This window comes from Schistocerca gregaria, chromosome 9 (genome assembly GCF_023897955.1).
Source record: "Schistocerca gregaria isolate iqSchGreg1 chromosome 9, iqSchGreg1.2, whole genome shotgun sequence".
Classification (NCBI taxonomy): domain Eukaryota; kingdom Metazoa; phylum Arthropoda; class Insecta; order Orthoptera; family Acrididae; genus Schistocerca; species Schistocerca gregaria.
In genome coordinates, this window is record NC_064928.1 from 245,153,341 (window position 1) to 245,179,651 (window position 26,311).

General features: G+C 42.7%; 1 protein-coding gene across 2 annotated transcripts in view; it reads left to right on the forward strand.

The window, feature by feature from the left end:
* LOC126291661 (1,5-anhydro-D-fructose reductase-like) overlaps nucleotides 1–26,311 on the forward strand; it is a 159,247-nt gene that overhangs the window by 59,674 nt on the left and 73,262 nt on the right. Inside the window, exon 7 of one of the 2 annotated variants that reach the window (XM_049985237.1) lies at nucleotides 23,247–23,470. The exons of the other annotated variant lie outside the window; for it this stretch is intronic. Coding sequence (XP_049841194.1) covers nucleotides 23,247–23,289 — 43 coding nt within the window. The 3' untranslated portion in view covers nucleotides 23,290–23,470. Of the gene's footprint in view, nucleotides 1–23,246; nucleotides 23,471–26,311 lie in introns of those variants that run through there. 2 annotated transcript variants of the gene reach the window in all.

Consider the following 26,311-nt stretch of genomic DNA (forward strand, 5'->3'; position numbering starts at 1 on the left):
CCAAAACTGGATTCTGTGTTATACTGAGGTGGTATCCAGCTTCCCAGTTCATTAGGTTCTCCACCATAATGATTTCAGTAGATTCACTGATGACACTATCTCAGAATCTGTGGGTGTGTTAAAGTTTCAGACATTGTTCTATTGCTAATTTTGTGGCCTTGGTGTTCCTTCCATCTTATGTTCACTATTCATCAATTTAAGACATACTGTGTTCATATAGCAGACAGAATGGGAAACTCCTCGAGATGGACACAACCACAAGAAACAGCCACATTGGGCATAGACAGCATAGTGAATTCAGGCACCACCTAGCCATACTTATGGGACCTGGCCAGCAAAGCAACCAATCTCAGGAAACAGAAACACATGATGCAGACACTGAGCTATGACATCAAAATATTCTGTTGAGAAGACATGGGCCATTAGCAGTATACCTAGTTCTACAAAATGACACTTAAAATTTTGGTTATTAGTTAAATTAAATTTTGAACAGGTTATTCTTCCTACTTGAAGTATACAAACAGTTTGGCATACTGGCAATAGTATCACAGTACATATACTCCCCTGTGAAGTCTGTTCTCAACAGGCAGTCACAAGTAGAACATAACAAAGACATTCTCAAATAATCCTTACTGAGAGCGTGTGGCATGTGGAAAGATGTATCATTATGGAACCTCAAGGATACCAGGCAACCACTCTGTGTAATTAGCCTTGCACTGTGTGGGATTCTGTGGTGTTGAATAAATGAATCCCCGATTCTCATAGGATGGTAATGGACAACATGAAACAAAATTAACTAAAGATGAGACCTCACACATTCAGACTGATGGAAGCTTTCTCTGCAAATGTCCGCAAATGGATTGGGCAACAGACCATTCCAAGAAGTGGAAATGGTCACTGAGAATTTGTACCAGGTCTAGTCAAATCCTTGTTTGGGGCTCAGAGGAGGAAACTTCTGAAAGGACAAACAGGAAAGGAAGGTAAAGAATGGCATCCTAAACATCAATGGAGGGAATTAAAAGGTCTTGAAACTAGGAGTTCCTAAAAAAGACTTCCTCAGAGTGAAGGAGGTAATCATGAGATGGGGAACAAGTGAACAAGGGAGTAGTCTGATTCATTTCTCAGGATAAATGGATCTAGAAAAAGCCAAGGCAAAAAATAAGGAAACACTCCTATAATAATGCAGTTTTGTTTTCAGGAGGGTTGTTATTCTCAGGGACATTTGATTGTCAGTATCACCTCACAGCAGATGGAGCTTTAAGAGATGAATCTCTCTGGGACAGTTGGTGGTGACACAAGTTCAGGACCCAAATTCAGGTCAGTCTATTTGGACAAAGGTGCTCTTTTCTTGGATGGTGAGAGGATGGAAACAATGGTTCGGCCATGCCTAAGATTATGCCTAAGACATCCCCGTGGCAGAGGGTACGAGTTTCTGTTAAAGACAGCGGCACAGCTCTTCAGGACCGCAAAGGTATCAATTTGGGTAGCAAATCTTCTTAAGGATACTCCTCCTAGCACTCTGTTTGAGAAAGTACTGGTATAGAATCAAAAGATCTCGACAAGGACACAGGGTAATCATCTGAAAGGTTATATCGGATGGCCAACCCTTGTGGTGGAAGTCAGCAAATTATCCCTGGTGAAAATCTGAGAACAGGATCTGAAATTGAACTTAGGGCTCTCACAGGTTGCTGTCAGCAACACAGTAAAGGGGCAGCTGTCACCCAAAGTCATCTTCTGGGAAGAAAAGTGGTGGACATGGCCCTAATCAAGGAACCCTACTATATAAAGGTGACATTTCAAGCCTTGGAGATACTAGAGGTAAGTTGATTTATGTTAGAAATCTTAAGCAACCCTAGAACATGCATTTATGTCAAAAATGGAATTTCATTCATACCAATGGCAAACTTTGCTCGAGGGATTTGGTGACTGTCGGGATGAAACAATATGAAGAAGAAAGCATTTGTGTAATCATATTGGCCTCAGCTTTCCCTCCTTACAAGGACAATACTCCTCCTTCCCTGGAAGTGAGGAGACCGGTAGACAGCTGCTAACAGCAGAATGAATGACTGTTGTTTGGCTGTGATGCAAGTACCTGCAACCTTTTGTGGGGAAACCGTGACACCAACAGCTGAGCAGTTACTTGAATTTCTTCTACAGAATAATTTGAAAATATTTAGGAACAGAAGAAGGGAAGAAACAATTGACATAGCTTTTGGGTCTACTCTGATGGGTACTTATGTCAAACAAAGGTACATGGAAATGGAGACATCCTTATCTGACCACAGTAGCATTGCTACCATCCAGTGTTCAGCAGCATTGTCCTGTAGTTTAAAGTACTGTCCAGGTTCACAGTTAAAGGGACTTATGACACACCTAAATAATGCCAATGAAGAGAAAAAATTGCTATACATGATTGAAAACACACACTTGCATGTTTATTCAGGTATTATGGTAGTTACGTAGCCACCACATTTTACATCCAATTTGAAAATGTTAGGATTAGGAAGGATTGGCATTAGAAAAAGGTATTTCATCCTTTCTCTAAGGATGCAAACAGTTCATGAACTTCATCTGTTCTGCAGAAGAAAGTTAAAAGACATATGGCTCTGAACAAAGACTGGTTAGAAAACAAAGATATTTCCATGTGGCTGATAAAAGCAGATGACTTCACAATAAAGTGTTTCATTTGCTCCTCCATGTTTTAAATAAAATTTGAACGAAGATAAGATAGTCATCAGAAAACACGAAACACATCCTGGCATAACAGAAAAATCATAAAAATCAAACAACTTTCTTTGTGAAGAAAAATATGTGTGAAGAAGATAGTGTAACACATTATGAAGTTGTACCTGGTTACCACAGTGTAAAGCATAATATTAGTGAGACGTCTCATTGGAATATCAAATGAAATTGTATCATTCCTTGTTTCCAAACAGTAATATTCCATCTAAAATTTCATGTGGAAAAACTAAGGGAATTGCTGTCTCAGAAAATGTATGTGGCCCATACATTCAAGATGTAGTCATAGGCGATTTTCATAAAGCCTACTTTTCTGTGTCTTCAAATACTTCAGGCTGAGGAAATACAAGACCTTTCTTTGTGCAGTTCATTATTTTGATGTTAACCACAAGATATGTCAGAGCTTGCAAAATTTTTATGAAGACTAAAAAGAAAAAGAAAAGCACCTCATATATTTTCCACACTATAAAGAACATTACAAGATATAATGACTTTCATCTAACTAAGTAAGTGTACACAGTGCTGTTATTACATCAGAAAACTATGGCAAAACCAATTTGTTTTTTGTCTTGCTGAAAAATGGAAATCCATCCATTTTGATAGCTAATTATGACTGCTATGTCATAAATATTACTGTAAAACATGGCCTTAACAAATATCATTATGATGTACAGGGTTTAGTTCTCAAAATCTACAGTGAATTTGGTTCCTCTGCATCAAATGTTCAGTCACCAAGAGAATTTTCATAGATTGTGTGGATATAGAGTTTAAGGAAATTTTACAAAATGTCCATAAAAGGTTGCTGTCACTACTTCCTGCAGTTGACAGACTTGTATGTTTCCAGTCTACCATCAAGTCATATTTTATTTCAAAGGGCAAGAAGAATTATTTAAGATTAATTTGGCAGTTTGTGACATCAAATGGGGAGTATGATGCTGAAGAAACTGAAAATTCAATTCCTGAATTCCATCTTTGTTTTCTGCAGCATACTTCATCCTTGTTTGAAACTACTGTTAGAAAACTGTAAAACAACTCAGTTACTTTCATTGAGTTGGATGGTATAATAAAGCAACTTAAGAGCAAGCTAGAGAGTAGGAAAGAAAATAAATTCTTAGACAAAAAGTTCATGAAATCTTGGAGGAAATACCAAAATAACAGAGACTGAATTTTGAAAGTGATGCACAACACCATGTTTAGTCTGCTTGCAAGCTGTTGTTTTTTTTTTTTTTTTTTTTTTTTTTTTTTTTTTTTTTTTTTTTTTTTTAATAACAAGAAGATTTTCATCTGCAATGGCAGTTTTAAAGGTTACAACAATTTGAATCTCAATGTGAATATAAATCAGTTACACAATGAGTACCAGGATTTCCAGTATAGATATGCTAGACTTGATAAAAGTAAAGCAGGAGACCAGATTTTGGCAGATTTCTGTAAGCAACAGACCACAGTTGCCATCAGCCATTCGCAAATTGCTTAGGCTTGCATCATTCATATTTTCAATTCCTACCAGTGACTCATTTTCTGAAAGAATCTTCAGTAAGACAGTGAATCAGAGGTCAGAAGAAAGAAATCAAATGCCCATGGCCTTAGTGAAAAGGGAACTTAAAATAAAAGTGAACTTTTATGAAAGTTGTGGTGACTCATGAATTTTCTGAAAGAGAGAAGGTCTACTGAAAGCAGCAAAGAGCAACATAAAATATGCATTCATGAATACAAAACAGTGATCATGTTACGGTTGGACATTTTCTTCAAGATTTTGTATCTCTATTTTTTATCTTAACTTTGAATCAAAATCATTATATTGCCTGTAAATGTTCATTTAAAAATTCATTTCATGTTAAATAGCAAATCCATACATTACAAGTAAGCGGGAAACAGAGAACACTTTTTTGTGTTAACACAATATTAAAACTAAATGTTATACCTTTAGAAATTGTAGGTACAACAAACTGATTATATTACTTAAAATATTTGTAGTGAACTATTATCATTTCCTTCACTCTGTATGATCGAGAAGTTGTCCAGTCCAGGGTTTCTTGAAAGGTGGCATCCCTAGACCGCGTGTAAATTAAGTTTGAAGTTGAAATGATTGTTAAACAGATCACAGTCTATTGGAATCCTAGGAAAATGGGCTGTGACTCATATAGGAAGGACTTTAATTCATGCTTATCTAAAGTCAAAACTTCGATAAGAAACCCAGTAGATTGAGGAAATTGCTGCCACGAATCCAAGAATGGCCAAGAGAGTGGTGTGCTGACCACATGCCCATCCATAGCCACATCTAGTGATGCCTATCAACCGAGGTTGACACGGTGGTCAGTCAATGCCATTGGACCTTCTGAGGTTTGCGCAGGCAGAGACTGAGAAACGGCAGGCGCAGTGAAATCTGCCATTGCGGTCTCATGTTAAGAAAACTGCTCAGTCACCATGAAGTGCAGAAACAGAAATTTATCTTAGTGGAACAACAATAGGTAATTGTAAAGGGAGCAGATAAGAAGACTGTTTAACCTTTGAAGAAAAAAAGGACAATGGGTAAAATATCGGAAAGCCCCCACCAAATAAAACCTTTCGATCAAGCGAGAAAAGCTATCTTCCTGGCAACTATTCTCTTAGGAAGTAGAAGGTACAGCTACTTGTGCTAGGCTTCTTAAAATCCTCACTGGAAAATTGACTAATCCAGGAGCTACTCTAACAAGGGAGGATGGTGAGCACACGAGGATGGCAAGTGAGACATTGGACGTGATCCTCGAGACCTACCTTCCCTCTTGCGCTCTGGCAGATCTCTCAGAACAGGAGTTAGTCTCTGAGAGACACTGGTGTTCAAATAATCAAAGGGAAAACTGGGAATCTGCCAGAGAATGTGTCGTTTTCAAAAAAAAATCCAGTGGGCCTTGGAAACTTTTAAATGATTCAAGTTGCCACTCCCAGGTGGAATCCTTCCAGCTGTACTGCTACAAGCAGAAGAGGGTTTAATTAAATTCCTATGTTGACTGTTCAGGGTTGGCATAGTATCAGGAATAATTTCTAATGCTTGGAGGAGAGTGAGGATTGTTCTCTTTCCAGATTCATGGAGATCTGTTCATACCAAGGCTAAGGATATGAGGCCAACCAGTCTGTCTTCTTTTCTTCTAAAGACACTTGGAAAACTGGTTAGGGAAGAAGAGGTTAACCGAGGTTCCTCTGCATGTAACACAACGTGCATATTGACCAGACAACCAGATGAAACAGCATTTCACCAGCTTGTTGGGAATGGAATGTGAAGGAAGCTCCACACTTTCAGGAAATGACCCTCTGCTTCTTCCTGGATATCAAGGGCTCTTTTAGTGATACAAGCTCTGAATCCATGACACATCACAGAAGAACATGGCAAGTGGATTAAGATCATGCTAAGTAGAAGAAATCAAACAATGGACACTCAGGTAGGAATATCAACAGTGTAGGAAAAGGCAGATTGCTAATTACCACAAATGAGACATGCCCAAGTTGCAGACAGGCACAATTAAAAGACATTACATATAGCTTTTGGTCACAGCCTTCTTCAGTACAAGAGAGACACACACCATTCCCACACACAAGTAAGCGCTTCTCATGCACACAAGATCACCACTTCCAGTATCACAGCCCAGGATGCTGTAGTGTATGCACAAGGTGCGCTTCTTAAATGTGTGAATGGGGTATGTCACTCTTTTACTGATGAAGGCTGTGGCCGATAGCTATATGTGAGTGTCTTTAACTTTGCCTGTCTGCAACCTGACACATCTTTCTAAGCAGGGGAAAAGTAGAAGCCACAATGACGAACGAGAGAACGGCTATCGTACCACCAGGGAAATCTGCAAGAAGGGGTTCTGTCCCCACCACTATAGAACCCAGTGGTGAATGAACTCATTGAAGGGTTAAATACTAGAGGCTACTTTTGGCAAGGATACACAAATGTCTTATCATAGTAACATTATGAAGATTCTGGGGATAACCCTGGATGCTGAACTGTCATTGGCCCCTCACATAAAGAAATATGTTGCAAGGTAAAAGATACTCTTATAAGCACCAGAAGGACCTGTGGTCTAAACCTCAGGAGTATGTACTGGATATACACCACTGTAATAAGACCAATGATAATTTATGGGGTTACAGTATGGTGGAATAAATTAGAACAGCCTGTGGCTGATAAGGAGTTTGGCCAAGTGCAGAGACTGGTCTGCTTAGCTGTAACAGGCAGAATCTGCAGTGCACCCAGTGCTGGGATGGAGACCATGCCGGACTTGCTCCCATTACACCTTTGGATTACAGTGGCAGCAGGGGCATACGTGTTAAAAACTGGCAATAACTGGAGACACTTAGAAATGTATAGAATCTAATTCCAGTGTAGTGAGTGTAGTAATTGTAGCAATGATCAGGGAAATTCCAGTTGCCCATACAATAAACTCCAGCTGCTTCAATAAACCTTTCAGTATAACAATTGAAAGAAGGGAGCAGTGGAAGAAGAAGCCATTACACCATACAGAAGACTGTCTGGTTTACTGATAGGTTAAAAACAGATAAAGGTTTTGGGGCTGGAGTATACAGGTTACATCCTAGACCAGAGAGAGCAGTCTTTCTGGCCACAGTACACGAGGCAGAAATATTCATCATCAGAATGTGCATGGAGGAGTATTTGTGTAAGTGCTACAAGAATCGTAGCATCTACATTATTCAGATGGCAGAGCAGCTCTGAAATCTCTGTCAGCCACTGAAAAGAAGATCAAAGATTATTACAGAATGCTATGAAGCTCTTGTGAGACATGAGGAAAGCAACAGGGTAAACCTGCTGTGAGTAAATGGTCACTTAAGAATCAGTGGCACTGAACGAGCTGATATAGTGGCCAGACAGGCACAGTACTCCATTTATTGAACTGGAACCTTGTCTAACCATCACTATTTCAATGGTAAAATCAAAACTATGTGGCTGGAGCAGGATACATCACTTAGCATATTGGACCATGATCCAAAAACAAAAATGTGGCCAGCTAATGATGCCAAAGCCATGCTTCTATAATCCAGATTTGAACAGGGGACAGATTAAACTCACGGTACAATGTGTGACTGGTCATGGGAATGTGAAACAAAATCTTACCGATTATGAGTATAGAGGAAGAAGCCCCTAAGTGTAGACTAAGAGGTGTGTGGGAAAAGCAATGAGACCGATTTTTTATCTACCAATGTTTTAATTTTTTTTTAACAACAACATTGTCCTCTTCAAAGTAGTTCCCTTCAGCAGCTGTGCACTGCTGGAATTGTCATTCCCAATCTCAGCAGCAGCGCCGAAAGGCATCAGCTAGCAGGGCCTTTAACATTTCAGTCACATTTTTTCGAATGTTCTCCAGAGTCTCAAAATAACGTCCTTTTATGACATTTTTGAATTTCCAAAGAAGAAAAACATCATGAGGATTCAGATAAGATGAAATGGGGTCACATTTTTTCGAATGTTCTCCAGAGTCTCAAAATAATGTCCTTTTATGACATTTTTGAATTTCCGGAGGAGAAAAAAGTCATAAGGATTCAGATCAGATGAAATGGGGGTCTGTGGAAAAACAGGAATGCCTTTTGAGGTAAAAAATTCTGTGATAGAAGTGGCTGAATGACAAGGGTGATTATCGTGATACAGCATCCTCTTGTCTCCAGTGCTCGGTCTTGTGTGAGTCACTCTTTTCCTGAGCCTTTCAAGGACATCTTTGTAAAACACTTGGTTGACAGTTTGTCCTGGAGACACCCTCTCACATGAGCACATACACGCTCAACCTTTTTGTTGTAAATAAAACAGAAAGAAACTTCCACATGGGAAAAATATATTAAAAACAAAGATTCCAAGACTTACCAAGCGGGAAAGCGCCGGCAGACAGGCACATGAACAAAACACACAAACACACACACAGAATTACAAGCTTTCGCAACTGGCAGTTGCTTCGTCAGGAAAGAGGGAAGGAGAGGGAAAAATGAAAGGATGTGGGTTTTAAGGGAGAGGGTAAGGAGTCATTCCAATCCCGGGAGCGGAAAGACTTCCCTTAGGGGAAAAAAAGGACAGGTGTACACTCGCACACACACACACATATCCATCCGCACATACACAGACACAAGCAGACATATTTAAAGGCAAAGAGTTAAGGGCAGAGATGTCATTCGAGGCGGAAGTACAGAGGCAAAGAAGTTGTTGAAAGACAGGTGAGGTATGAGCGGCGGCAACTTGAAATTAGCGGAGGTTGAGGCCTGGCGGATATCGAGAAGAGAGGATATACTGAAGGGCGAGTTCCCATCTCCGGAGTTCGGATAGGTTGGTGTTGGTGGGAAGTATCCAGATAACTCGGACGGTGTAACACTGTGCCAAGATGTGCTGGCCGTGCATCAAGGCATGTTTAGCCACAGGGTGATCCTCATTACCAACAAACACTGTCTGTCTGTGTCCATTCATGCGAATGGACAGTTTGTTGCTGGTCATTCCCACATAGAAAGCATCACAGTGCAGGCAGGTCAGTTGGTAAATCACGTGGGTGCTTTCACATGTGGCTCTCCCTTTGATCGTGTACACCTTCCGGGTTACAGGACTGGAGTAGGTGGTGGTGGGAGGGTGCATAGGACAGGTTTTACACCGGGGGCGGTTGCAAGGGTAGGAGCCAGAGGGTAGGGGAGGTGGTTTGGGGATTTCATAGGGATGAACCAAGAGGTTACGAAGGTTAGGTGGACGGCGGAAAGACACTCTTGGTGGAGTGGGGAGGATTTCATGAAGGATGGATCTCATTTCGGGGCAGGATTTTAGGAAGTCGTATCCCTGCTGGAGAGCCACATTCAAGGTCTGATCCAGTCCCGGGAAGTATTCTGTTACAAGTGGGGCACTTTTGGGGTTCTTCTGTGAGAGGTTCTGGGTTTGAGGGGATGAGGAAGTGGCTCTGGTTATCTGCTTCTGTACCAGGTTGGGAGGGTAGTTGCGGGATGCGAAAGCTGTTTTCAGGTTGTTGGTGTAATGGTCGAGGGATTCAGGACTGGAGCAGATTCGTTTGCCACGAAGGCCTAGGCTGTAGGGAAGGGACCGTTTGATATGGAATGGGTGGCAGCTGTCATAATGGAGGTACTGTTGCTTGTTGGTGGGTTTGATGTGGACGGATGTGTGCAGCTGGCCATTGGACAGATGGAGGTCAACATCTAGGAAAGTGGCATGGGATTTGGAGTAGGACCAGGTGAATCTGATGGAACCAAAGGAGTTGAGGTTGGAGAGGAAATTCTGGAGTTGTTCTTCACTGTGAGTCCAGATCATGAAGATGTCATCAATAAATCTGTACCAAACTTTGGGTTGGCAGGCTTGGGTAACCAAAAAGGCTTCCTCTAAGCGACCCATAAATAGGTTGGCATACGAGGGGGCCATCCTGGTACCCATGGCTGTTCCCTTTAATTGTTGGTATGTCTGGCCTTCAAAAGTGAAGAAGTTGTGGGTCAGGATGAAGGTGGCTAAGGTGACGAGGAAAGAGGTTTTAGGTAGGGTGGCAGGTGATCGGCGTGAAAGGAAGTGCTCCATTGCAGCGAGGCCCTGGACGTGCGGGATATTTGTGTATAGGGAAGTGGCATCAATGGTTACCAGGATGGTTTCTGGGGGTAACAGACTGGGTACGGATTCCAGGCGTTCGAGAAAGTGGTTGGTGTCTTTGATGAAGGATGGGAGACTGCATGTAATGGGTTGAAGGTGTTGATCTACGTAGGCAGAGATACGTTCTGTGGGGGCTTGGTAACCAGCTACAATGGGGCGGCCAGGATGTTTGGGTTTGTGAATTTTAGGAAGTAGGTAGAAGGTAGGAGTGCGAGGTGACGGTGGGGTGAGGAGTTTGATGGAGTCAGGTGAAAGGTTTTGTAGGGGGCATAAGGTTCTGAGGATTCCTTGAAGCTCCGCCTGGACATCAGGAATGGGATTACTTCGGCAAACTTTGTATGTAGAGTTGTCTGAAAGCTGACGCAGTGCCTCAGCCACATACTCCCGACGATCAAGTACCACAGTCGTGGAACCCTTGTCAGCCGGAAGAATGATGATGGATCGGTCAGCCTTCAGATCACGGATAGCCTGGGATTCGGCTGTGGTGATGTTGGGAGTAGGATTAAGGTTTTTCAAGAAAGATTGAGAGGCAAGGCTGGAAGTGAGAAATTCCTGGAAGGTTTGGAGAGGGTGATTTTGAGGAAGAGGAGGTGGGTCCCGCTGTGATGGAGGACGGAACTGTTGCAGGCAGGGTTCAATTTGGATAGTGTCTTGGGGAGTTGGATCATTAGGAGTGGGATCAGGATTGTTTTTCTTCGTGGCAAAGTGATATTTCCAGCAGAGACTACGAGTGTAGGACAGTAAATCCTTGACAAGGGCAGTTTGGTTGAACCTGGGAGTGGGACTGAAGGTGAGGCCTTTGGATAGGACAGAGGTTTCGGATTGGGAGAGGGGTTTGGAGGAAAGGTTAACTACTGAATTGGGGTGTTGTGGTTCCAGATTGTGTTGACTAGAATTTTGAGGTGTTGGGGGGAGTGGAGCTGGAAGTGGGAGATTGAGTAGATGGGAGAGACTGGGTCTGTGTGCAATGAGAGGAGGTTGAGGTTTGTTGGAAAGGTTGTGGAGGGTGAGTGAGTTGCCTTTCCGGAGGTGGGAAACCAGGAGATTGGATAGTTTTTTGAGGTGGAGGGTGGCATGTTGTTCTAATTTGCGGTTGGCCTGTAGGAGGATGCTATGTACAGCCGGTGTGGATGTGGGAGAGGAAAGATTGAGGACTTTGATTTGGGATAGGAGTTGACGGGTGTGTTCATTGGCCGAGTCGATGTATAGGTGAAGGATTAGGCGGGTGAGGGCTATGGATTGTGCTGTTTGGAACTGGTATAAGGACTGATGGAAAGAAGGATTGCAGCCAGAGATGGGAACTTTAAGTGTGAGGCCTTTGGGAGTAATGCCAAATGTCAGACAAGCCTGAGTAAATAAAATATGGGAGCGTAATCTGGCTAGGGTGAAGGCATGTTTGCGGAGGGAATGTAAATAAAATTTAATGGGGTCGTTGTAGGGATGTTGTGAGGTTGACATGGTATTGATAGGTGGAAAGGGTAATATGAGGTTAAAGTGAAAGTAAAGAGAGATTTGTATAGGGAGAGATAAAGGTGTGAAAAAAGTCGAAAGAGTGTTGGTTGAGATGAGCTATGTTGATCATGTGCTGAACTTAGGTTGGTGAACAACAATGGGTGCAAAGGTTGGGTAGTTATGTTGTCTCCAGATCACGTTAAAGGGTGGGGAAATTCAAGAAAATTTCGAGAAATTCAAGAAAATTTCGACAAAAAAATTTTTTCGAAAAAAGTTTCGAAAAAATAATTTGCGAAAAAATAAAATTCGAAAAAAATTCTCGAATAAAATCTCGAAGAATATGTGTGTAAATGTATTCAAAGGACTGGTTATGTACTGGCAGGTTATGATAATGAGGCTAACAATTGTTTGATTAAGAAATAATAACGTGTAAACCTGTGGGAAGCTGCTAAAAAATGATCGGTTTTGTGGGAAAAACGGGAATGGAAATAAAACGAAACGAAACGAAACGAAAGTTGTTGGAAAAAAAAAAAAAAAAAAAACTGATATGGTTGTGTAATGGGTGAAAGGAACTGAAGCTGTGAAATAGTATTCACAAGTTTACACGAAATGTTTGTAAACTTGGAACAATGGATTTTATAGCAGCGGTTATGTTGAAAGCGTTGAAAATTTTAGGTTATGGTTTGGAAGTAAATTACGTATTATTGAGTATAAATAGGCAGGATAAAATGTATGGTAGATTACGGAAAAATGGAAGATGAATACAAAGTGAAACTTCTAGTACAAACGAAAGGAGAAAGTCAGACGATAGAGAAGATTTCGAAATGCAACAGAGACAATAACAAACGTAATTGTTGGGTTCAAATTAATGACGATGTAAATAAAACAGAAAGAAACTTCCACATGGGAAAAATATATTAAAAACAAAGATTCCAAGACTTACCAAGCGGGAAAGCGCCGGCAGACAGGCACATGAACAAAACACACAAACACACACACAGAATTACAAGCTTTCGCAACTGGCAGTTGCTTCGTCAGGAAAGAGGGAAGGAGAGGGAAAAATGAAAGGATGTGGGTTTTAAGGGAGAGGGTAAGGAGTCATTCCAATCCCGGGAGCGGAAAGACTTCCCTTAGGGGAAAAAAAGGACAGGTGTACACTCGCACACACACACACATATCCATCCGCACATACACAGACACAAGCAGACATATTTAAAGGCAAAGAGTTAAGGGCAGAGATGTCATTCGAGGCGGAAGTACAGAGGCAAAGAAGTTGTTGAAAGACAGGTGAGGTATGAGCGGCGGCAACTTGAAATTAGCGGAGGTTGAGGCCTGGCGGATATCGAGAAGAGAGGATATACTGAAGGGCGAGTTCCCATCTCCGGAGTTCGGATAGGTTGGTGTTGGTGGGAAGTATCCAGATAACTCGGACGGTGTAACACTGTGCCAAGATGTGCTGGCCGTGCATCAAGGCATGTTTAGCCACAGGGTGATCCTCATTACCAACAAACACTGTCTGTCTGTGTCCATTCATGCGAATGGACAGTTTGTTGCTGGTCATTCCCACATAGAAAGCATCACAGTGCAGGCAGGTCAGTTGGTAAATCACGTGGGTGCTTTCACATGTGGCTCTCCCTTTGATCGTGTACACCTTCCGGGTTACAGGACTGGAGTAGGTGGTGGTGGGAGGGTGCATAGGACAGGTTTTACACCGGGGGCGGTTGCAAGGGTAGGAGCCAGAGGGTAGGGGAGGTGGTTTGGGGATTTCATAGGGATGAACCAAGAGGTTACGAAGGTTAGGTGGACGGCGGAAAGACACTCTTGGTGGAGTGGGGAGGATTTCATGAAGGATGGATCTCATTTCGGGGCAGGATTTTAGGAAGTCGTATCCCTGCTGGAGAGCCACATTCAAGGTCTGATCCAGTCCCGGGAAGTATTCTGTTACAAGTGGGGCACTTTTGGGGTTCTTCTGTGAGAGGTTCTGGGTTTGAGGGGATGAGGAAGTGGCTCTGGTTATCTGCTTCTGTACCAGGTTGGGAGGGTAGTTGCGGGATGCGAAAGCTGTTTTCAGGTTGTTGGTGTAATGGTCGAGGGATTCAGGACTGGAGCAGATTCGTTTGCCACGAAGGCCTAGGCTGTAGGGAAGGGACCGTTTGATATGGAATGGGTGGCAGCTGTCATAATGGAGGTACTGTTGCTTGTTGGTGGGTTTGATGTGGACGGATGTGTGCAGCTGGCCATTGGACAGATGGAGGTCAACATCTAGGAAAGTGGCATGGGATTTGGAGTAGGACCAGGTGAATCTGATGGAACCAAAGGAGTTGAGGTTGGAGAGGAAATTCTGGAGTTGTTCTTCACTGTGAGTCCAGATCATGAAGATGTCATCAATAAATCTGTACCAAACTTTGGGTTGGCAGGCTTGGGTAACCAAAAAGGCTTCCTCTAAGCGACCCATAAATAGGTTGGCATACGAGGGGGCCATCCTGGTACCCATGGCTGTTCCCTTTAATTGTTGGTATGTCTGGCCTTCAAAAGTGAAGAAGTTGTGGGTCAGGATGAAGCTGGCTAAGGTGACGAGGAAAGAGGTTTTAGGTAGGGTGGCAGGTGATCGGCGTGAAAGGAAGTGCTCCATTGCAGCGAGGCCCTGGACGTGCGGGATATTTGTGTATAGGGAAGTGGCATCAATGGTTACCAGGATGGTTTCTGGGGGTAACAGACTGGGTACGGATTCCAGGCGTTCGAGAAAGTGGTTGGTGTCTTTGATGAAGGATGGGAGACTGCATGTAATGGGTTGAAGGTGTTGATCTACGTAGGCAGAGATACGTTCTGTGGGGGCTTGGTAACCAGCTACAATGGGGCGGCCAGGATGTTTGGGTTTGTGAATTTTAGGAAGTAGGTAGAAGGTAGGAGTGCGAGGTGACGGTGGGGTGAGGAGTTTGATGGAGTCAGGTGAAAGGTTTTGTAGGGGGCATAAGGTTCTGAGGATTCCTTGAAGCTCCGCCTGGACATCAGGAATGGGATTACTTCGGCAAACTTTGTATGTAGAGTTGTCTGAAAGCTGACGCAGTGCCTCAGCCACATACTCCCGACGATCAAGTACCACAGTCGTGGAACCCTTGTCAGCCGGAAGAATGATGATGGATCGGTCAGCCTTCAGATCACGGATAGCCTGGGATTCGGCTGTGGTGATGTTGGGAGTAGGATTAAGGTTTTTCAAGAAAGATTGAGAGGCAAGGCTGGAAGTGAGAAATTCCTGGAAGGTTTGGAGAGGGTGATTTTGAGGAAGAGGAGGTGGGTCCCGCTGTGATGGAGGACGGAACTGTTGCAGGCAGGGTTCAATTTGGATAGTGTCTTGGGGAGTTGGATCATTAGGAGTGGGATCAGGATTGTTTTTCTTCGTGGCAAAGTGATATTTCCAGCAGAGACTACGAGTGTAGGACAGTAAATCCTTGACAAGGGCAGTTTGGTTGAACCTGGGAGTGGGACTGAAGGTGAGGCCTTTGGATAGGACAGAGGTTTCGGATTGGGAGAGGGGTTTGGAGGAAAGGTTAACTACTGAATTGGGGTGTTGTGGTTCCAGATTGTGTTGACTAGAATTTTGAGGTGTTGGGGGGAGTGGAGCTGGAAGTGGGAGATTGAGTAGATGGGAGAGACTGGGTCTGTGTGCAATGAGAGGAGGTTGAGGTTTGTTGGAAAGGTTGTGGAGGGTGAGTGAGTTGCCTTTCCGGAGGTGGGAAACCAGGAGATTGGATAGTTTTTTGAGGTGGAGGGTGGCATGTTGTTCTAATTTGCGGTTGGCCTGTAGGAGGATGCTATGTACAGCCGGTGTGGATGTGGGAGAGGAAAGATTGAGGACTTTGATTTGGGATAGGAGTTGACGGGTGTGTTCATTGGCCGAGTCGATGTATAGGTGAAGGATTAGGCGGGTGAGGGCTATGGATTGTGCTGTTTGGAACTGGTATAAGGACTGATGGAAAGAAGGATTGCAGCCAGAGATGGGAACTTTAAGTGTGAGGCCTTTGGGAGTAATGCCAAATGTCAGACAAGCCTGAGTAAATAAAATATGGGAGCGTAATCTGGCTAGGGTGAAGGCATGTTTGCGGAGGGAATGTAAATAAAATTTAATGGGGTCGTTGTAGGGATGTTGTGAGGTTGACATGGTATTGGTAGGTGGAAAGGGTAATATGAGGTTAAAGTGAAAGTAAAGAGAGATTTGTATAGGGAGAGATAAAGGTGTGAAAAAAGTCGAAAGAGTGTTGGTTGAGATGAGCTATGTTGATCATGTGCTGAACTTAGGTTGGTGAACAACAATGGGTGCAAAGGTTGGGTAGTTATGTTGTCTCCAGATCACGTTAAAGGGTGGGGAAATTCAAGAAAATTTCGAGAAATTCAAGAAAATTTCGACAAAAAAAATTTTTTCGAAAAAAGTTTCGAAAAAATAATTTGCGAAAAAATAAAATTCGAAAAAAATTCTCGAATAAAATCTCGAAGAATATGTGTGTAAATGTATTCAAAGGACTGGTTATGTACTGGCAGGTTATGATAATGAGGCTAACAATTGTTTGATTAAGAAATAATAACGTGTAAACCTGTGGGAAGCTGCTAAAAAATGATCGGTTTTGTGGGAAAAACGGGAATGGAAATAAAACGAAACGAAACGAAACGAAAGTTGTTGGAAAAAAAAAAAAAAAAAAAAAACTGATATGGTTGTGTAATGGGTGAAAGGAACTGAAGCTGTGAAATAGTATTCACAAGTTTACACGAAATGTTTGTAAACTTGGAACAATGGATTTTATAGCAGCGGTTATGTTGAAAGCGTTGAAAATTTTAGGTTATGGTTTGGAAGTAAATTACGTATTATTGAGTATAAATAGGCAGGATAAAATGTATGGTAGATTACGGAAAAATGGAAGATGAATACAAAGTGAAACTTCTAGTACAAACGAAAGGAGAAAGTCAGACGATAGAGAAGATTTCGAAATGCAACAGAGACAATAACAAACGTAATTGTTGGGTTCAAATTAATGACGATGTAAATAAAACAGAAAGAAACTTCCACATGGGAAAAATATATTAAAAACAAAGATTCCAAGACTTACCAAGCGGGAAAGCGCCGGCAGACAGGCACATGAACAAAACACACAAACACACACACAGAATTACAAGCTTTCGCAACTGGCAGTTGCTTCGTCAGGAAAGAGGGAAGGAGAGGGAAAAATGAAAGGATGTGGGTTTTAAGGGAGAGGGTAAGGAGTCATTCCAATCCCGGGAGCGGAAAGACTTCCCTTAGGGGAAAAAAAGGACAGGTCTTGGAATCTTTGTTTTTAATATATTTTTCCCATGTGGAAGTTTCTTTCTGTTTTATTTACATCGTCATTAATTTGAACCCAACAATTACGTTTGTTATTGTCTCTGTTGCATTTCGAAATCTTCTCTATCGTCTGACTTTCTCCTTTCGTTTGTACTAGAAGTTTCACTTTGTATTCATCTTCCATTTTTCCGTAATCTACCATACATTTTATCCTGCCTATTTATACTCAATAATACGTAATTTACTTCCAAACCATAACCTAAAATTTTCAACGCTTTCAACATAACCGCTGCTATAAAATCCATTGTTCCAAGTTTACAAACATTTCGTGTAAACTTGTGAATACTATTTCACAGCTTCAGTTCCTTTCACCCATTACACAACCATATCAGTTTTTTTTTTTTTTTTTTTTTCCAACAACTTTCGTTTCGTTTCGTTTCGTTTTATTTCCATTCCCGTTTTTCCCACAAAACCGATCATTTTTTAGCAGCTTCCCACAGGTTTACACGTTATTATTTCTTAATCAAACAATTGTTAGCCTCATTATCATAACCTGCCAGTACATAACCAGTCCTTTGAATACATTTACACACATATTCTTCGAGATTTTATTCGAGAATTTTTTTCGAATTTTATTTTTTCGCAAATTATTTTTTCGAAACTTTTTTCGAAAAAATTTTTTTGTCGAAATTTTCTTGAATTTCCCCACCCTTTAACGTGATCTGGAGACAACATAACTACCCAACCTTTGCACCCATTGTTGTTCACCAACCTAAGTTCAGCACATGATCAACATAGCTCATCTCAACCAACACTCTTTCGACTTTTTTCACACCTTTATCTCTCCCTATACAAATCTCTCTTTACTTTCACTTTAACCTCATATTACCCTTTCCACCTACCAATACCATGTCAACCTCACAACATCCCTACAACGACCCCATTAAATTTTATTTACATTCCCTCCGCAAACATGCCTTCACCCTAGCCAGATTACGCTCCCATATTTTATTTACTCAGGCTTGTCTGACATTTGGCATTACTCCCAAAGGCCTCACACTTAAAGTTCCCATCTCTGGCTGCAATCCTTCTTTCCATCAGTCCTTATACCAGTTCCAAACAGCACAATCCATAGCCCTCACCCGCCTAATCCTTCACCTATACATCGACTCGGCCAATGAACACACCCGTCAACTCCTATCCCAAATCAAAGTCCTCAATCTTTCCTCTCCCACATCCACACCGGCTGTACATAGCATCCTCCTACAGGCCAACCGCAAATTAGAACAACATGCCACCCTCCACCTCAAAAAACTATCCAATCTCCTGGTTTCCCACCTCCGGAAAGGCAACTCACTCACCCTCCACAACCTTTCCAACAAACCTCAACCTCCTCTCATTGCACACAGACCCAGTCTCTCCCATCTACTCAATCTCCCACTTCCAGCTCCACTCCCCCCAACACCTCAAAATTCTAGTCAACACAATCTGGAACCACAACACCCCAATTCAGTAGTTAACCTTTCCTCCAAACCCCTCTCCCAATCCGAAACCTCTGTCCTATCCAAAGGCCTCACCTTCAGTCCCACTCCCAGGTTCAACCAAACTGCCCTTGTCAAGGATTTACTGTCCTACACTCGTAGTCTCTGCTGGAAATATCACTTTGCCACGAAGAAAAACAATCCTGATCCCACTCCTAATGATCCAACTCCCCAAGACACTATCCAAATTGAACCCTGCCTGCAACAGTTCCGTCCTCCATCACAGCGGGACCCACCTCCTCTTCCTCAAAATCACCCTCTCCAAACCTTCCAGGAATTTCTCACTTCCAGCCTTGCCTCTCAATCTTTCTTGAAAAACCTTAATCCTACTCCCAACATCACCACAGCCGAATCCCAGGCTATCCGTGATCTGAAAGCTGACCGATCCATCATCATTCTTCCGGCTGACAAGGGTTCCACGACTGTGGTACTTGATCGTCGGGAGTATGTGGCTGAGGGACTGCGTCAGCTTTCAGACAACTCTACATACAAAGTTTGCCGAAGTAATCCCATTCCTGATGTCCAGGCGGAGCTTCAAGGAATCCTCAGAACCTTAGGCCCCCTACAAAACCTTTCACCTGACTCCATCAAACTCCTCACCCCACCGTCACCTCGCACTCCTACCTTCTACCTACTTCCTAAAATTCACAAACCCAAACATCCTGGCCGCCCCATTGTAGCTGGTTACCAAGCCCCCACAGAACGTATCTCTGCCTACGTAGATCAACACCTTCAACCCATTACATGCAGTCTCCCATCCTTCATCAAAGACACCAACCACTTTCTCGAACGCCTGGAATCCGTACCCAGTCTGTTACCCCCAGAAACCATCCTGGTAACCATTGATGCCACTTCCCTATACACAAATATCCCGCACGTCCAGGGCCTCGCTGCAATGGAGCACTTCCTTTCACGCCGATCACCTGCCACCCTACCTAAAACCTCTTTCCTCGTCACCTTAGCCAGCTTCATCCTGACCCACAACTTCTTCACTTTTGAAGGCCAGACATACCAACAATTAAAGGGAACAGCCATGGGTACCAGGATGGCCCCCTCGTATGCCAACCTATTTATGGGTCGCTTAGAGGAAGCCTTTTTGGTTACCCAAGCCTGCCAACCCAAAGTTTGGTACAGATTTATTGATGACATCTTCATGATCTGGACTCACAGTGAAGAACAACTCCAGAATTTCCTCTCCAACCTCAACTCCTTTGGTTCCATCAGATTCACCTGGTCCTACTCCAAATCCCATGCCACTTTCCTAGATGTTGACCTCCATCTGTCCAATGGCCAACTGCACACATCCGTCCACATCAAACCCACCAACAAGCAACAGTACCTCCATTATGACAGCTGCCACCCATTCCATATCAAACGGTCCCTTCCCTACAGCCTAGGCCTTCGTGGCAAACGAATCTGCTCCAGTCCTGAATCCCTCGACCATTACACCAACAACCTGAAAACAGCTTTCGCATCCCGCAACTACCCTCCCAACCTGGTACAGAAGCAGATAACCAGAGCCACTTCCTCGTCCCCTCAAACCCAGAACCTCTCACAGAAGAACCCCAAAAGTGCCCCACTTGTAACAGAATACTTCCCGGGACTGGATCAGACCTTGAATGTGGCTCTCCAGCAGGGATACGACTTCCTAAAATCCTGCCCCGAAATGAGATCCATCCTTCATGAAATCCTCCCCACTCCACCAAGAGTGTCTTTCCGCCGTCCACCTAACCTTCGTAACCTCTTGGTTCATCCCTATGAAATCCTCAAACCACCTCCCCTACCCTCTGGCTCCTACCCTTGCAACCGCCCCCGGTGTAAAACCTGTCCTATGCACCCTCCCACCACCACCTACTCCAGTCCTGTAACCCGGAAGGTGTACACGATCAAAGGGAGAGCCACATGTGAAAGCACCCACGTGATTTACCAACTGACCTGCCTGCACTGTGATGCTTTCTATGTGGGAATGACCAGCAACAAACTGTCCATTCGCATGAATGGACACAGACAGACAGTGTTTGTTGGTAATGAGGATCACCCTGTGGCTAAACATGCCTTGATGCACGGCCAGCACATCTTGGCACAGTGTTACACCGTCCGAGTTATCTGGATACTTCCCACCAACACCAACCTATCCGAACTCCGGAGATGGGAACTCGCCCTTCAGTATATCCTCTCTTCTCGATATCCGCCAGGCCTCAACCTCCGCTAATTTCAAGTTGCCGCCGCTCATACCTCACCTGTCTTTCAACAACTTCTTTGCCTCTGTACTTCCGCCTCGAATGACATCTCTGCCCTTAACTCTTTGCCTTTAAATATGTCTGCTTGTGTCTGTGTATGTGCGGATGGATATGTGTGTGTGTGTGCGAGTGTACACCTGTCCTTTTTTTCCCCTAAGGGAAGTCTTTCCGCTCCCGGGATTGGAATGACTCCTTACCCTCTCCCTTAAAACCCACATCCTTTCATTTTTCCCTCTCCTTCCCTCTTTCCTGACGAAGCAACTGCCAGTTGCGAAAGCTTGTAATTCTGTGTGTGTGTTTGTGTGTTTTGTTCATGTGCCTGTCTGCCGGCGCTTTCCCGCTTGGTAAGTCTTGGAATCTTTGTTTTTAATATATTCAACCTTTTTGTTGAGTTTATAAGCTGAAGGCTTCCCTGAGTGAGGTTCATCGTCAATGTGAGCTCAGTGTATCAAAAATTGTTTGTGCTGTGAAAAACTTTTAATCTTGATAAAGAATGTTTCCCATAGGCCTGTTTCAATTTTTCAAATGTCTCAGTTGTGGATTTCCCAAGTTTAACACAAAGTTGATGGCATAACTGCTCTAAATTCCACTGCTACATTTTCATAACACACAACAAAATCACAGCCTCACTGATGGTGCTCTCAAAAATCACCTGGTGACCGTATGGCGCTGAAACTTGGACTGAGCATCTGGAAGGGATGAACAAAGTGGTCTATGCATCTGAACAACAGCATTGCCAGATCACTCACACTATTGTCAGTCTCATTACGTTTCTCACACATCTCATATACATACCAGAATAAGCTGACATATACACAGTGTGTCATAATAGCCAGAACCAACACAAATGAAAGTTTGTGTTAGTAGAAACCACATCATCCGACTGCCCATTATTGAAGGATGTGGTAAATGCTTCATGTGGCAACTGCACATGTTGCTGCTCATGTAAAGTTGCATCTTAAGCCCCAATATTATCTGAGATGCATTTAAAAGGGCTTGATAAAAAGTAATGAGAACCATTATTTTTCAATGAAGTGACTTTACTAAAAGAAGTACTTATAGTAGCACACCTTAAATATAATCACCTCCATTATTTATGTCCAGCAGGCATCATATACCTACCATCTGTGCATCTCTTTCTGTTGATGTCCCATATTGACCCCCCCCCTGTGGCACAGATAATGTCATCGCAGTGGTTCTTTCACTTTGGCAAAGAAATTGTAAATGACAGGGGCTCACGTTGGGTGAGTGCTGTGGATGTTCCAGTCTCTCCCATCACCAGTGGCACAAGAGGTCCTGGACGGCAGCAGTGATGTGGCATCCTACATTGTCATGTGGAATGATGAGGTGCTGTTACACAAAATGCTGTCTCTTTCCCCTGACTATTGGACTGAGGTGGTGTTACATTGGACTGAGGTGGTGTTACAGGAACATACAGTAGTAAGCAGCATCTACTATCGCCCTTGGTGGCAAAGTGTGATCCAGTATTACCCTGTCAATGTCATATACTACAATGAACATCACAGCTCCTCGGACATATTGTGGCGTATTAGACGTGCTGCAATTTTGCGGTATCCCAGGATGTTGTGCAGAACATGGAGCACAGTTTTTGGCATATCTGACTTCTGCTGTCAACTTGTGTGCAATCCAATGGTGATCAGTGTCCAACAAGGAAGTGCAGAGTTGAACTGTATTGTCCTCAATGCGGGATCATTCTGTGCACAGGTGATCCTTCACAGCATCTGTGCCTAATCTGAACACTTTAACCCATTGTGCGATTGTGCCGTACGGTAATGCGGCATCATCACATGCTTCATGTGGTCTCTGGAAACATTCTTGTGTACTCTGACCTTGTTTAGTTCAGTTTTGAACCAAGAATGGTGCTCTATCGTTGTAAACACTATGTTAGGGTAGTTGCACTATTGCTATGACATTCAGCGATCTACACACTGCAGTACATTGACAGAGTACTACCTCTGCACACTGTACAAACTCATCTCACAGTCCGTTATTGTGTCAACACAGATTGCAGCTCGCTGACTTGCTGGTTTGATATTACAGTAGTCTTACCACTACTTTGTATCCAACCCTGTTATGAAACGAGACCTTAGGTTGCCTTCCCACACCACCTGTCCTCAGGCCTCTGGATTTTTTTGTCTATGGCCATCTCAAAAGTGAAGTGCACAACATTCCTGTTGATACGGTCAGAGAACTATACACCCTTCCCAAGCTTTACGAGATGACACTTCCCGAGTAGAGATGTACACTGATTACTCAGGATGTCCTATCTTCTCTTCATTAATAAAAACATTTCATCTAGTTTGTTGTGTTTTATGTTCTTTGATCTCAAATTGCAGAATGGCAAACCATCCAGAATACCCGTACAGTGAACGCTACTAGTTCTGAGAGAAGAGGATGACGGACACATGTGCATGGACATCTCTCTTCTGAAGACTTTAGACTTGCCTGAGGAGAAGCATGCAGGAAGGAAAATGGCTGTGGACAACTAATTGTAGTAGTTGTAACAAGAAAAAGAACTGACACTGTTTTTGTATCAATAAAGAAACAGTAGTGAATAGTCCTATTCCTGAATTTCCTCAGAACCTTACCTTGTCAACTTCAGCCTCAAGCAGTATTTTCATCTAGGAACATGTCTATCAGAATGCAGATACATACAAAAATTGCTATATTACACAATTAGTTCTAGTCTTATCATAAAACAAGTGACAGTCCATAAATTACGACAAAGTACTAAAATGACAACAGAGAATATCACATTACAGAGTGTTTAAGAAATATGCATCTCATTTTACAAGACTGTATTTTGTCTGTGAATCCAGTTACAAAGTTGAGGTAGATCTTTTCTTCTTGATCATTTATAAAATGATCAGGAAGCATATCCTCTTAATTTTCTTCTGCAACTTGTTACATCCACTGCTCCCCACAACAACTCATCAGTTCCCCTATTACTGCTGATAATTGTTGCAATTTGTGGTATAGATAAACTACAGTGAAAGAAGACTAATACAAATAATGTGACATCAAGGTCACTAGGAAACAAAAACATATCTGAAATAAATTAGTTTGGAACTATGTGTAAAGTTTGTTGAAAGTTGGTTAGTACACTTGTTCTCAAATACTGGATGAATATAGTGTGTGAGTTATGCTGCCTCAAGACATGTACACAGTTCCTAACTCTCATATTTGACATATTGTGTTAAACCTTCAGTGTAATACTGTATCTGTTAATGAATAGATTGTGACAGCATTTTAAAGTTTTACATTCAGTCAATAACTATGCTGAAAATCAACCTCTTGTTGCGCATGACAACCTGCAACTGTAAATGGGTGACTGCTTCATTTCTTTAGTAATACAGGCAACACCTGCTTATGTGTCACATGGATGCAGCTGCCACTGTTAGGTAAGAGACCTATGGGAAACAGGATACAAATAGCACTATGTGCAATAAACTGTCCCCACTAATATCTGCACATTTTGACAATTATCATACACATGCACACAATATAAGGTATAAGAATAGATTAGATTAGATTAGTTTTTCGTTCCATAGATCCGTGTTGAGGAGATCCTCATCCTCGTGGATGTGGAACATGTAACTTTTTTTTTTTTTTTAAAAAAAGCTGAAATGGCAATACTAATAGTATAAATACAGGGTGTTTCAAAAATGACCGGTAAACGAGCAGCGACAGAAATAAACCATTTGTTGCAATATGCTTGGGACAACAGTACATTTTCAGGCAGACAAACTTTCGAAATTACAGTAGTTACAATTGTCAACAACAGATGGCGCTGCGGTCTGGGAAAAACTGTAGTATGATATTTTCCACATATCCACCATGCGTAGCAATAATATGGCGTAGTTTCTGAATGAAATTACCCGAAACCTTTGACAACGTGTCTGGCGGAATGGCTTCACATGCAGATGAGATGTACTGCTTCAGCTGTTCAATTGTTTCTGGATTCTGGCGGTACACCTGGTCTTTCAAGTGTCTCCACAGAAAGAAGTCACAGGGGTTCATGTCTGGCGAATAGGGAGGCCAATCCACTCCGCCTCTTGTATGTTTCGGATAGCCCAAAGCAATCACACGATCATCTAAATATTCATTCAGGAAATTAAAGACGTCGGCCGTGCGATGTGGCCGGGCACCATCTTGCATAAACCACGAGGTGTTCGCAGTGTCGTCTAATGCAGTTTGTACTGCCACAAATTCACGAAGAATGTCCAGATAGCGTGATGCAGTAATCGGTTTGGATCTGAAAAATGGGCCAATGATTTCTTTGGCGGCCCAGACCAGTACTTTTTGAGGATGCAGGGACGATGGGACGGCAACATGGGGCTTTTCGGTTCCCCATTTGTGCCAGTTCTGTTTATTGACGAAGCCGTCCAGGTAAAAATAAGCTTCGTCAGTAAACCAAATGCTGCTCACATGCATATCACCGTCATCAGTCCTGTGCACTATATCATTAGCGAATGTCTCTCGTGCAGCAATGCTAGCGGCGCTGAGGGGTTGCCGCGTTTGAATTTTGCATGGATAGAGGTGTAAACTCTGGCGCATGAGACGATACGTGGACGTTGGCGTCATTTGGACTGCAGCTGCAACACGGCGAACGAAAACCCGAGGCCACTGTTGGATCACCTGCTGCACTAGCTGCGCGTTCCCCTGTGTGGTTGCCGTACGCAGTCGCCATACCTTTCCAGCACATTCATCCGTCACATTCCCAGTCCTTTTAAACTGATCTTTATTTGTAACAAAATTTTTTATGTTTGCTGGCAAATTATTGAAGATGAGTGTTCCTGAGTAGTGGACCTCTTTTTGAACTAAAGTAAGTGCTTTTAAGTCCTTGTGCAGATCATTTTTGTTCTTGATATTGTATGTATGAACTGAACTGTTTGTTGGAAAAAGAGATATATTATTTAGGACAAATTTCATTAAGGAGTAAATATACTGAGAGGCAGTAGTTAGTATACTCAGTTCTTTGAAGAGGTTTCTACAAGACATCCGTGAGTTTACTCCACAAATAATACTTGTTACACGCTTTTGGACTCTGAAAACGTTTTTTTGACTTGAAGAGTTACCCCAAAATATTATACCATATGACATTATGGAATGAAAGTAGGCAAAGTATGCAAGCTTTTTCAGTTTTATGTCCCCTATGTCTGCTAACACTCGAATTGCAAATACAGATTTGTTAAGGCATTTCTGCAGTTCTGTGGTGTGCTCCTCCCAACTGAATTTATTATCAAGTTGTAATCCCAGGAATTTAATACTGTCAACCTCTTCTATCTGCTCATCTTCATACTTTATGCATATGCTGGGTGGAAACCTCTTACAGGTTCTGAATTGCATGTAGTGAGTCTTTCCAAAGTTTAATGTCAATGAGTTGGCTTTAAACCATTTA